Here is a 13,822-nt window from a genome sequence, read left to right on the forward strand (position 1 = left end):
GTGTGTGCATGTACACACACACTAAGTAAATAAATAAATAAATAGCTGTTCGTAGGAGAAATAGATAAACAAGCTGGGACTATCTCTGATGCTTTACTTGTTTCTTTTTGGTATTAAGGATGGAGTCCAGTTTCTTTAGTACACTGTCTTACATTGTGCTACCCATAGTTCTCTGCTTCTCTTTTTCGGGTACATTGTTACTGGAGAATAAATGTCTGAATCTGGAGGCTCCAATGCCAGTTGTCAAAACTCAGGAGCACACAGGACAAGTATTGAGCCATACCACAGACAGGATGATCAAAGTGACTCCATTTGAACCTGCAGTTGAAATATCTAGTTAATTCAGACACTTACTGAGAATTTCTCTTTTTTGTTGTTTTCAGTATTTAAATGACTATGCAACAGTTAACATGCTATTATATTTCTTAAATAAAAAGAATACATAATGAGCCAGGCAGTAGTGGCACACACCTTTAATCCCAGCACTCAGGAGGCAGAGGCAGGCGGATCTCTGTGAGTTCGAATCCGGCCTGGTCCCAACAGCTAGAGTTACACTAAGAAACCCTGTCTTGAAAAATCAAAAACAAGCAAACAAAAAGAATACATAATATCTATTCAGTTTTATATTTGATTTTAAAGAACCAAATTATCACCCATGGTTTCAGTTAATGGTTACGTGGGACTAGATTTTAGCCTTAGACATTTTCCCTCAAACCTAAGTGGTTAGAAACATTTTGTGAAAAATAACTTACTATCCAGGGAGCTTGCCTGTTTGCCAGATAAGAAATCCTGTTCTGCCATCCCAGCAGGCAAGGGCTGTTTAAGTTACTAGATAACAAGTTATTATTGATTCTATTTTTTTTTTTTTTACTCTTCCTGATTCCCTGAAGTCCAAGGGGGCTTTGTCAGACGAAGAATGATTTTTGCTTAAAAAAAAAAAAAAAAGGACTCCTTGTTGAGTCGTTAACCAGCCTGTGACAGATGGGAGCCCAGAGTTTCCTCGCTGCCCTTTACTCAGGAGTGGGAGAACAGAAAGTAAATAAGCAGAATGCACTCCTGGTAATCTGGATTTCTCAGTGTCGGATGGCAGCGCTCCTGGCCTCCCCTGGTAGCCTGATGTTGTTAACCAGTTTAACATTCCCTTATCACATGCTCATGTGGGCAGAATTAAGTGGAATTAGCTCACAAATTATATAAAATTCATTTCCCTTTAAAGGAAGCTGTTTGGTCACGGTTAGAGTGGAGAGAATGTTGCATTAAGACCCAAGTTAATGGTCCCGACTGGAGATGGATCAATATGCCTTGCTTTTATGGCCTGGCTTTAATTGTACTTATGTGTGAGCTGCTCTGGTGCTCTGCTCAACTTCCCTGAGCCCACCTGAGAGGACATTAACATCCCAAGGAGAGCCTCACTGTTTCTAAAATGAAACCCTTCCCAAGTCCTTAGCTACCTGCAGACACACAGGTGCAAAGGGGAGGCAGGGGATCATGTCATTGTTGACCCACTGCTGTCAGGGTCCATAGCTGTGTTGTCCGTGCAGATAGATGCAAATGACAGCTCTCGTCCTCTCCTGCTTCTCCTGGGTTAGGCATTTTTCCAACTTTATAACAACCTCGTGATGGAGAGCATTTTCTAATCATTTCAGTTAAGTAAAATTTAGTCTAAGTGACTGTAGTTCTTCTTCTCTTCTTTAAATTATTTATTTATTTATTTATTTTGGTTTTTCAAGACAGGGTTTCTCTGTGGCTTTGGAGGCTGTCCTGGAACTAGCTCTTGTAGACCAGGCTGGTCTCAAACTCACAGAGATCCGCCTGCCTCTGCCTCCCAAGTACTGGGATTAAAGGCGTGCACCATCATCGCCCAGTTTTTATTTTTCTTTTTTTAATTAATTTACTTTTATTTTGTGTGCATCCGTGTTTAACCATGGGTCTCCTGGAACTGGAATTTCAGGTAGTTGTGAGCTGCCATGTGGGTTCTGGGAATTGAACCTGGGTCCTCTGGAAGAGTAGTCAGTGCTCTTAACAACCGAGCCATCTCTCCATGCTCAGTTCTTGTTCTTGAAGCACAGTGTGCCTACAAATGAGCTTGTAAGGGTTTAAAATGCAGATTCCCAGGGCTATGGGGTATATCTCAGTGGTAGAACACTTGCTTTGCATACACAAGGCTCTGGGTACTGACACATGGGTGTAACCCCAGCTCTCTGGAGGTAGAGGCAGGAAGATCAGGAGCTCAAGGCCAATCTCAGTTACCTAGTGAGTTCAAGACCAGCCTTCACTGATTGAGAGCTTGTCTAAAGTATAGATTTGGGAACCTACTCTACAATGAGCTAGGATATTGTCAAGGCAGTCAGATTGGAGTCTAAAGGCCCATAGTCTTGAGAGATGGATCAGTGGTTACCAGCACTGGCTGCGGCAGGACATTGATGGCACACACCTTTAATCTTAGCACTTGGGATGCAAAGGCAGACAGATCTCTGTGAGTTCGAGGTCAGCCTGATCTACAGAATGAGTTCCAGGACAGCTGGGGCTGTTACACAAAGAAACCCTGTCTTGACAAATAAATAAATAAAATTTTAGAATTGGTTTTTAAAAGAACACTAGCTGCTCTTGCAGAGGACTTGGATTCTTTCCCAGCACCTACACAGTGGCTCACAACCATCTGTAACTCCAGTTCCAAAAGGTCTGTCCCCCCCTCTTCTGACCTCCGGCACCTGGCATGCAGGTAGTATACACACATGATACATATAAGCAAATCACTCACACACATTAAAATAAGTAAATTATGTGTATGTGTTTGTGTATCTGTGTGTGGGTATGTGCATGGGACTGCAGGTGCTTGTCGAGGCCAGAAGAGAGCATGGGTCCCTGAAGCAGGAGTTATAGGCAGTTGTGAGCTACTTATAGGGAAACAGAAACCAAACTCAGGTCCTCTACAAAGGTAGTATGTACTCTTAACTACTGAGCCATCTTTCCAGCCCCCAGAATACATTCCTAATACTGAGTTTTCACTCCTCAAAAGCAAGTACACTGTAAGGATTCTACAGATACTTAATCAATAGCATTGAAACTAACAAACCACTCGACATATAGGGTGTTGAGGGATACAGCAGGAAGGACCTGACAGTGTGGATCCCAACAGAGACTAGGAAGAAAGGGGGACCACAGGAGTAGGACACAGTCAAGGGAGTGGGGAAGGGAAGAAAACAGATCAAAAAAAATAAAAGTCGCCGGGCGGTGGTGGCGCACGCCTTTAATCCCAGCACTCGGGAGGCAGAGGCAGGCGGATCTCTGTGAGTTTGAAGCCAGCCTGGTCTACAAAGCGAGTTCCAGGACAGCCTCCAAAACAATACAGAGAAACCCTGTCTCGAAAAACCAAAAAAAAAAAAAAAAAAAAAAAAAAAAAAGTCATTGGTAGCATGCCTTGGAAGACTTAGCACAGGCCAGCATGAATTGACGATGCATGTGGGCAGATTCAGGCCAGAAGGATAAGTGTACAGCTTCTAGGGGAAGCCACAGAGACTGGGGGAGGGGACAGGACAGCAGCCGGAGTGAAACGTTGGGGTCTGACTTCCTTCTGTTGGTTTCCTCTGCATGGTGAACTGAAGGGAACAGGAGAGGATGGGGCTGGCTGGTGGCAGCTCACTCCTGAAGAAGACACGTGTAGCCAGGCACAGTGCTGGGGGGACCCTGCCCTTACTGTTTCTCCTACACGCACACTGGAGCTAGTGGGATACAGTGCAAGACAGTTGTGCCATGACTGCTCTCTTTTTTAGCTACATTTCTGTGCTGACTGGTTTTATGCCAATGAGACACAAGCTGGAGTCATTTGGGAAGAGAGAATTTCAGCTGAGGAAAAAAGCCATCCTGGTCTAAGGGCAAGCCTGTTGTGCACTTGCTTGATTAGTGGTTGTTGTGGGCCGTACCACCTCTGCATTGGTGGTCCTTGGTGCTATAAGAAAGCAGGCTGAGGTGGGGGGAGGGGGAGTGGAGGGGATGAGAGGAGGGAGGGGGAACTGGGATTGGAATGTAAAAAAATTAATTAATTTTAAAAATTAAAAAAAAAGAAAGCAGGTTGAGCAAGCCATGAGGAGCAAGCCAGTGAGCAGCTCCCCTCCGTGATATGATCTGAGATCTAGGATCTGGAATAAACCATTTCCTTCCCAAGCAGCCTTTTGTCATGGTGTTTTATCACCGCAATAGAAACCCTAACTAACATAATTTGATGTGTAAGGGTGGGTGCTGAATTATCTGAAAAATAATTTCAAGTTTCCACTTATTGTCACTAGAATTGTTTTGCCTCAGAAATCAACTGGACACACCTTCGACCCTGTCCTTGCTTCCTAGGTCCCTCTTCCTGCCTGAGCTCCAGACAGAGTCTAGATTGAGTCCCTGAGTAAAAATCTCCTAGGCTACTAACATTCATGCTATCAAAGGCAAGTAACAACAACACCAAAAAAAAAAAAAAAATCAATCGTGAAGCAGTACTCCCATTAAATATTCATTGTTTGCTGTACTTGGTTTTCTCAACTCAGGGCATACTTTCGTTTTAACTTCTTTCTTTCTTTCTTCCTTCCTTCCTTCCTTCCTTCCTTCCTTCCTTCCTTCCTTTTTCAACTCCAGATAGAGTCTCTCTCTGCAACAGCTGTTCTGGTCTCATACTCACAGAGATCTGCCTGCCTCTGCTGGGATTAAAGGCCACCACCACTTGCCAGCTCATTTTAATTTCTAACAGCAAATAATTTTGAAATGAATATGGTCCTAAAAATTGAATTTCACGGGCTAGAGAGTGGTTAAGAGTACTGCCTGCTTGGGCTGAAGAGATGGCTCAGCATTTAAGAGCACTGACTGTTCTTCCAAGAGGTCCTGAGTTCAATTCCCACCAACCACATGGTGGCTCAAAACCATCTTGAATGAGGTCTGGTGCCTTCTGCTGGCATGCAGGCAGAAGACTGTATACACAATAAATAAATTTTTTAAAAAAGAAGCTGTGCTTCTCTCTGCTCTTTAAAAAAAAAAAAGAGTACTGCCTGCTCTTCCAGAGGACCCGGGTTCAATTCTCAGAACCCACATGGCAGCTCACACTGTCAGTAATTCTAGTTCCAGGGGACCTGACACCCATGAGAAAACACCAATGCACATAAAATAAAAATAGATAAAATTTTAAAAATTAAATTTCACGCAAACCAATCTTTGTTGAGAATCCCCTGTCCCGTTCCGTCGTCCCCCCCCCCCATGCACACAAAATGGGCTAAAATGGCTTGATTCCTATCATCTAGCCCAAACCAGCCTTTGTTGTGCTTGCAAAACCACTAAGGAAGATGGCCAGAGCTGAACTGGAGTCCCAGCACAAGCAGAGGGTAAAAGATCAGGCAGGGACCTCCCGTGTCAGCAGGGGCCCTCAGGACGTCCTGCTAATAAAAGACTTTTTCACTGTCCACACTATAATTGGTTTACAGCCTTTTTTGTTTATTTATCCATAAGAGCTGCTGTTAAATGGCTCGGGAAGGCTCTTGCCTAATGGCTGGGTATCTCTGAGGCCTGCGGGAGGCGGAGGGGGCACAGGGGGCCAGGGATGCAGAGCGGAAACGCGTTTCACCTGTAATGGACTCGGCCACTCTGGGAACCAGAGAGGCAGAGAAACGCTGAGTGATCTAGCTTGCTGGCTCGCTGGAGGTTCTCCTGCATGCAACTATTAACCAGTCAAAAACTTTCCGGGTGATTTTGGCCTGCCTAAGAATCATACCAAATGGCTATTGGATCTGTGTTTCTTTGGTCCCCTTTTAAGGAAGGAGAAGGCAGAAAACACTAATTGTGAAATCAAGAATGTGCCACAAACACACACGGGCGGGGAAGGGGGAGGGATCCTTCCCTCATGTTTTTGCTCAGCCTGGGGGAATTATTTTTTTGTTTGACTTTGTTTTCTGCCTAGAGACACTTTCCTTTTTTTGCAAGGCCCAGCAAAAAATATTAAATGGGAACAAACGAAGCATCAAGATGGAAGCCAATTTACCGAAATGCATGCAATTAGACCAGAAGTGCTAAGTAAACACTCTGGGGGTGACCGGTGACGCTGAGGGGAGGAAGGGGCAGGGAGAGAACAGCCACGATCCAGCTCCAGGGGTGCCCCGGTGAGGGGAGGAACCGTGAGGGAAGGTGCCTATCTTTGTCCCAAGCTCGCTCATAACCGCGTCACCAAGTCAACCTGCACGGCCACTCGGGAGATTATCTTCGAGGGTCAACACCCTGCGGCCGCGCCGCCCCCACTGGCCCTGTCCTTCCGATCGATGTGGCCACTCGCGGTCAAGGAGATAGCGTGGAGTCCCGGGCAGCCACCCTGAACAATGGACTCATTGAGGCGGGCCTGTAGAGATTAGGTGCGCAGGTGCCCGCCTTTCACGCCCAGGCCCCCCGATGGCCACAGGTGGCCCTTTTCCCTGAAGAACGCAGAGACACTCTCCCTTCTGGCCTGGCTTCTCTCAGTGAGAACCCGAGCAGGAGCCCGGCTCTATAGATGGTCCAGGCTCCTCGCACATCAACACTGGGCAAATCGAATCCTAGGAGGGGAAGAAATGTCAGAGTACAAAACCTCCATAATTTTTGTTTGCCTTTAATAAACTGTTGTTCAGAGTAGCCCACTCCATCTGAATGCATTTAAAACACATTTCCCTACTAGGAGAAAAATATTAAAATGTTGCAAAGGTCTAAATGTGAGTGTATAATTTGGTTGAGTGGGCTGCAGAGATTAATTCCTCTTGGTTGCAGGCGCCTCCTCTCCTACCTTCTTTCACAGAGACTCTCTGCAAAGATGCAAAGAGGACCAGGTTTCCTAAAACCTCCCCATGTCCTTGGAGGACCAGTTCAAGGAACTCAGTGAATCAGCAACCTCTAATGTCCACTCCAGAGAATGAACACCATGGCCACTGGGTCCTTGCCAACAGGGACACACACACACACACACACACACACACACACACACACACACACACACACACACACACACAGTGACTCTGTTAAGGGCATGTACCCCAGAGTTCTCAGAGTATCTGACAAGTGGAAACCAGGCTTAAGCATCCTTGAACAACAGTGGTGTTTTTGTTTGTTTGTTTATTTTTTGTGGGGGGGGGTGAGACAGGGTTTCTCTGTAGCTTTGAAGGTTGTCCTGGAACTCACTCTGTAGACCAGGCAGGCCTCAAACTCACAGAGATCTGCCTGCCTCTGCCTCCAGAATGCTGGGATTAAAGATGTGTGCTACCTACACCCGGCTGAACAACAGTGTTTTAATTTTAATTTTTAGGCACCCCAATCCTCTCCTTGCCCGGCTGCCCTGTTTCAACAACACACAAAATGGGTTTTCTTCTGCAGGTAGATTCCACTAAGGACTCCAAGACAGAAGTCAGGGACCTGAAAAACCTGTGGCAACCCCTGTTTCTACCTCCCAACAACAAAGAGGATACTTTCCTTTGCCTTCAGCACATTTGGGGATGCAATTACATATGAAAATAAAACAAATAAGGAGACAGTTTCAGCAATAAAACAAAACCAACAGCTTCTGGCTTATAGAGCTGGGTTCTGCAAACATTTCTTTAAAACTGTATTATTCAACAGTTGAGATGTACAACCTTAAAGGTTTTGCAAATCCTGTTACTGAGCTGATATTTACATATATTGTTAAAAATATAAGAAAACTAAAAGCTGGGTGTGGTACCTTACACCTGTAATCCCAGAACTGAGGAGGATGAAGATTGCTGAATTTTGAGGCAATCTTGAGTTTTGAGTTGCAGACCAGCTAGGGCTACAAAAATTAGACTTTGTCTCAAACAAAACAAAACAAACAAAATAAATCAAAACAAACAAACAAAATCCCGGGGAAAGGATATAAACATTTAAAGAAAGCACGATAGTGGCGGTTCTGTAAAAGAATGAACTCTCTAGTACTTTTGCGAGCCCGGCTTTGGTGACCTCCCTGCCTGCTGCAGACAGAGGAGGGGGTTCAGCCGACTCGGGAGAGAAAATTGAAACAGATGCAGGTGTTCGCGGGCACCTGGGCCTCCTTCTTAAGGCAGTCCTCCAGGCCAATAATGGCTCCAGGCTGAGCCACGTGGGGTGCCTCAGAGCCTATGGCACGGCGGCCGGTTTGTCTGTCCCCCGCCAGCCCTTGCTTCCCCCGGAGAGCAGTGAAGAACTGTCAAAGCGATCTGGGGTGGCGTTGGGAGTCCGTGAGCAGCGCCAAGGCCTGACTTGCAGTTTCCTACCCGGGGCTACTGTCCCTCCCAAGTGCCCGCTGCCACCATGAACGGTGAGGAGCAGTACTATGCGGCCACACAGCTCTACAAGGATCCTTGCGCATTCCAGAGGGGCCCGGTGCCAGAATTCAGCGCTAACCCCCCTGCGTGCCTGTACATGGGCCGCCAGCCCCCACCTCCGCCGCCACCCCAGTTCGCAGGAGCATTGGGGACACTGGAGCAGGGAAGTCCCCCGGACATCTCCCCGTACGAAGTGCCCCCGCTCGCCGAAGACCCTGCGGTGGCGCACCTCCACCACCACCTCCCTGCTCAACTCGGGCTCGCCCACCCGCCCTCCGGGCCTTTCCCGAATGGAACAGAGCCTGGGGGCCTGGAAGAGCCCAGCCGCGGTCAGCTCCCTTTCCCGTGGATGAAATCCACCAAAGCTCATGCGTGGAAAGGCCAGTGGGCAGGTAAGCCTGGCTTTCTCCCTTTCTCTTTTCCTAGTGTAGACTCAGCTCCCCTCCAACACGCTGGGATAAAGCAGGCTTAGCATAAACTCCCCGGAGTCATCTTGGAAGCCTCTTCTCCACTAGCACTCTCCCTTCCTTGCGGATGTCCTAAGCCCTTCTTAACCAGGGAGCCGGCTCCCACGCGCCCGAGAAAGCCGAGGCCTATCAGGCTCAGAGCTTTTGAACTCTCTGGATCCTTCTGCAGCGAGAGATCTGGAATCCCAAGACTCCCAGGTAGTGGACATCAAGTTGCCTCACCTAGGCTGTAACTCTTTCAGAGCCTTGGGCACCTTCAGTTCCCGGCCCTGTCCTAATGGCTTTATTAAAGAAAATGGGCCTCCTAGGGCACCGAGTGGAAACAGAAAAGCAGGAAGGGAAAGGAGAATCACATCGATCCAGGCCTGCCAAGGGTCCGGAGGCCCTAGGGTAGGGAAGGGGATGGGAGCGAACAGGGAGAGACTGGGGCAAAGTGAGGGGCTCACCGAAAGGCGACTCCCAAGCGTGGCAGCTGGGAGAGGCGTCTGGGATACCAATTCTTTTTGGACCAACCAAAGGGTGTTTTGAAGGGTCTTCTCGTGCTGTGTCCCAGTAAGAAAATATGCAGAAGGATGGGCCTCTTTCCTGCAGTCCATCCCAGTGAAGCAAGACCCCGGCTTTCCTTAGCTCTGGGAGCCGCCTGCTTTGTGTTAAGTCGGTCCTGGCAGCGGGTAGGCGAAGCAGAACAAGCCCTAGGTCCCTTTCCCTCCGGATGCTGGCAGCGAATTTGCGCGGGGCCTGTGCCCGCCGCTGCACAATGTTATCTCTTCCGGGCTGCAGTCACTTCTGGTCACACCTGTACTGCAAATAGCTGTTTTTGCTTTTGCCTTCCGACTGACTGTCAGGAACCAGGGGTTAAGCTGGAGTTGGCATCCCCTGAGAATTCTCAACGTCATGTCTTCAGGGGCTGTCTAAGGAGCCTGACACTGCACCAGGAGCAACCAAGCAATGCTCTTGAGAGGGCCTGGGATAGCCAGGCTCACCAAGGTCCCAGGGGCACCTCTCACCAATTCATTTTCTCGCCAAGGCAACAATCCTGACTTAAACCAGGTCCTAAACTCTTGCTGAGGGCGTCAGTCCCTCGTTCCAAGCAGGAGGTAGATGCTGCAGGGGTGTCTCAAGGCCAAAGGTCGTTGAGACCCAGTTTTTTGGACTAACGAAAGACTTCCCCTCCGCCCAGCGGGCTCTCAGTCTATAGTTTCTTCTCAAGGATCCCATCTTTCCGGGCTTTCTCGCGCAGAGCCCTGGAGACTCTTCCTGGCTATCTGCTCCGCGCTGGACTAGGGCTGAAAGAAAAGAAACCATAGAGTAAATTCTGAGGGAAAGCCCACAACTTTTCCTGTGTTTGGAGAACACTTTGAAGACACCTTCGGAGTACAGAATTCGGGAGCTGGAAGCCTCTGCGGGTCCCTTCTGACCCTCTCTGCATGTCTGACTCTCTTCTCTGGGTGGAGGCCTGCAAGGGAGCTCCAGCCGCCTCCACTTTGGAAGAACTTCAAAGTATAGCAGAACTTCAAAGTATAGCAAGCCCTCTTGCGCGTGCTTAGTGGGGTTTCACAACCCTTGCAAAAGGTACAAAGAGCTAAAGGTTCACAGAAGAAATGCGAATACTAATGGCGACAGGCACTTGAAAATAATTGAAGCTAAATGAACTTCATCACTGGCCGGTCTACTCCGAGTCCCAGAAAAGATAGACCGGGGAACTCTGAACATTTTCTCGTCAGCAGATTCCAACTTTAACTCCCATCCTCGGCTTTCTCTAGCAGGTCACAGATCCACATAGCTTTTCACTAGGACTTGGCAAAGAGGGCAGCTGAGGGCAGGAGTTGGAAGAACCTGTGAGTTACATTTATGAAACCATGGTTGACCTTTTTAAATGCTTCATTCTGTGTAAGTCTCTTCTCTCTCTTTCGGGAAAGGTTTGTTCCTGGAGAGAAGAGCCGCTTTCCAAAGAGTGGTTTAGGAGTCTCACCGCAGCTTCTGGTGCCTCCTCTTGGTCTGGAGAAAAACCCAGGAGCAGATTTCATATAGGAAATTAATCCTTGCCCTTATCACACTCATGCCTCTTGTCTCTGTCGAGAATCAAGTCGGCCTCGGCCTCTTCCTCCAGCTTTGGTTGAGAGCCCTAAACCAGTGTCCACAGTCCGGCATTTAGGTTCTCTGTACAGACAGAGAAGATCCAGACCTGCAGAACGCTCCCTGTGTGGCATTGATTGCCTGGCAACTTGGGTTTGTTGCTTGCTTTAGACGAGGTTTGGAGCTGGAACTGGCAAGTCCCTTGGTGCTATCCTTTCTCTAGAATAGCTCTCAATTCAGCTCGGACCTGGCCTCTGCCAATATTGATGCCACAACGCAGAGTGAGGAGTTAACTGTCTCCTGCTAAGTGTGTCCGTCCCCAAAATGCTATTTCTTCTCAGAGGCAGGGCACTAACTGAAATTAAAGTAACGATCACCTCTCAAGTTGGGGCTAATTGCAATGTAACTATACTTTTAAAAAATATATGGGTCCAGGTTGATGGCTCAGTATGTAAAGAAACTTTCCTTTTGTCAGCCTTAAGAAGACCTTCGTTGGATCCATGGAACCTAAGATTTAAAAGAAGAACCAACTCCCAAAAGTTGTCCTCACACCACCATGCATGTTGCAGCATATGTATACCCTACACACAAAATAATAAATATTTAAATAAATAATAATAGATGTTAAAAGATATAACAAAATGTACCCATAACTTGACAGGCAACATGATCTTTTCAGACTTCAACCTGCATCCATTAGTAAGTCATTAAATTCATTTTAAAAATATTGTTTGAGACAGGATCTCATTACATTGCTGTTGCTGGCCTGGGACTAGTTATGGAGACCAGACTGGCCTCCATTTGCCTGTTCTTCCTCTGCCTCCTGTGTGCTGGAATTAAAGATTGTGTCAAGCTGCTGATCTTGTTAAAAATAGTTTAACGTTGTTTTAATGAAACAGTGAATAAAGAGGAAAATTAGCATTATATGTGGTAAAAGTTTAGTCTAGAAACGTTTATCGTTTCTATAGATCCCTATAAAGACGGGATAGTAATTCGAACCCTATTTCATACGGTCAGACAGTACTGGGTCGATGTCTGAAAGTTTGTTTAAAATCCTGTGTTTAAGGCATGTCATTGCCTTAGTATCTATTGTGTGCATTTTAACCATTTTAACATCCGTTAAATGAACTCATTTTGAAACGTCTGGTTGGCAAACCCAAGCGTGGTATCGAGGTGAGAGCCCGAAGGGCTGTGGTAGGGTTGCCACACTGGGCTCTGGAGCAAAGGGGCTGTGGTTGGACTGACCCGTCACGATCAGAAGGATGGCTGTCCTTGGGCTGGGGATGAAATATTTGGGCTACACTGGGCCTTGGGGACCGCACTGACCAACTGTGTCTCCCACAGGCGGCGCATACGCAGTGGAACCGGAGGAGAACAAGCGGACCCGTACAGCCTACACGCGGGCGCAGCTGCTGGAGCTGGAGAAGGAATTCTTATTTAACAAATACATATCCCGACCTCGCAGGGTGGAGCTGGCAGTGATGCTGAACCTGACCGAGAGACACATCAAGATCTGGTTCCAAAACCGTCGCATGAAGTGGAAGAAGGAGGAGGATAAAAAGCGAAGTAGCGGGACCGCGAGTGGGGGAGTTGGGGGCGAGGAGCCAGAACAGGATAGTGCGGTGACCTCTGGCGAGGAGCTGCTGGCCCTGCCGCCGCCACCACCTCCCGGTGGTGCTGTGCCCCCAGGCGTCCCCGCTGCAGCCAGGGAGGGCCGCCTGCCTCCGGGCCTTAGTGCGTCACCACAGCCCTCCAGCATCGCGCCTCGGCGACCGCAAGAACCTCGGTGAGGACGGCAGGCTGAAGGTGACTTCCATGCGCGTGGGCAGCTAGATAGGGAGGGAATGATGAAACTTAACCTTGATGCCACGCAAGAAAATCTTGAGGGCACATGCCAGTTGGGTACGGCCGGAGAGATGCTGGCAGACTTGGGGGGGAGGGGAAAAAGAGGCCTTGGCTTCGGAAACCTTTTGAGGTGGCGCCTCTGTTGGGCACGTCTCTCCCTGCCTCCAAGACTCTTTCCTTGGTCAAATAAGGAGAACTGGACTCCACAGGGACGAAAAGGGTACAAACTTGAGCATTCGCCGATGTCCAGCGGGCAAGCCGGTCTGGGTGCCTTTGTCTGCCCAGAAACAACGGCTGGGTCGACCATTTTAAGGTTAGGAATCATGAAAATGAACTGCTAGAGGTTTCAAAGTTGCGGGGACGCGTGTGCTTCTTCCTGCCGGCCCTTCCTCTTCGCCTGCTCCCTCCTTTCCTACTTCCCCTCCCCTAGATTCTTCCCCTCTTTAGTAAAATATTTCATTACATCCATCCTTCAGCCTGCACCCTTTCCTTTGAAGAGCAGAAACTCTTCCCGTTTGAGGTTTCTATTTAGAGTTCAGATACCTTCCCAGAAGGAAGCCGGGTGCCCCGGTACACCTTGGAAAACTACTCACAGAGCCCTGCCGTGGTTTCCAGTATTTTGAAGGTTTCGGGAACACGGTTGTGTTCATTTAAAGCTTCAAAATTAGCTGTTCTTTGCTGACAGGACTGCAGTTTCCAAGTCAGTCCGTTGCTCCTTTCAAGGTCTGAACCTTATGTTTAGGTCGTTTGTGGGAAATGCTTAATAAATATGAAATATCATGAGAGGTAATAAAGACACTCTCCTGACCTTATTCCAAACCTCTCCAAAGGATGTTTCCATCTCCCTTTAATTTTAACTAGCGTTTTTCCATTAAGAATTATCCCGCTTCAAACTGGGTGGGTGGTGACAGCTGATGCAAGGGCGGCAGCAGCACTTTTAATTCCAGCACTTAGGAGGCAGAGACAGGTGCATCTCTGAGTTCGAGGCCAACCTGGTCGACAGTTCCAGGATTACACTAAGAAACTCTGTCTCAAAAAAATAAGTAAAACAAAACAAAACAAAACAGGTTTTCTGGAGAAAGTGTTTGGTTTTGGTTTCGTTTGTTTGTTATTTGAATCAGTGAGTGAGTG

The 13,822-nt window shown here is 47.8% G+C and overlaps 1 protein-coding gene across 1 annotated transcript; it reads left to right on the forward strand.

The window, feature by feature from the left end:
- Positions 1–8,203: 8,203 nt before the first annotated feature.
- Pdx1 (pancreatic and duodenal homeobox 1) lies at positions 8,204–13,159 on the forward strand (the record flags this gene model as incomplete). The annotated part of the gene is given in 2 exon segments (NM_001310580.1): positions 8,204–8,695; positions 12,191–13,159. Coding segments are annotated over 2 exon segments (852 nt in total). The 5' UTR covers positions 8,204–8,289.
- Positions 13,160–13,822: the final 663 nt, after the last annotated feature.

This window comes from Mesocricetus auratus, unplaced genomic scaffold, assembly GCF_017639785.1.
Source record: "Mesocricetus auratus isolate SY011 unplaced genomic scaffold, BCM_Maur_2.0 Super-Scaffold_100008, whole genome shotgun sequence".
In the NCBI taxonomy this organism is placed as follows: domain Eukaryota; kingdom Metazoa; phylum Chordata; class Mammalia; order Rodentia; family Cricetidae; genus Mesocricetus; species Mesocricetus auratus.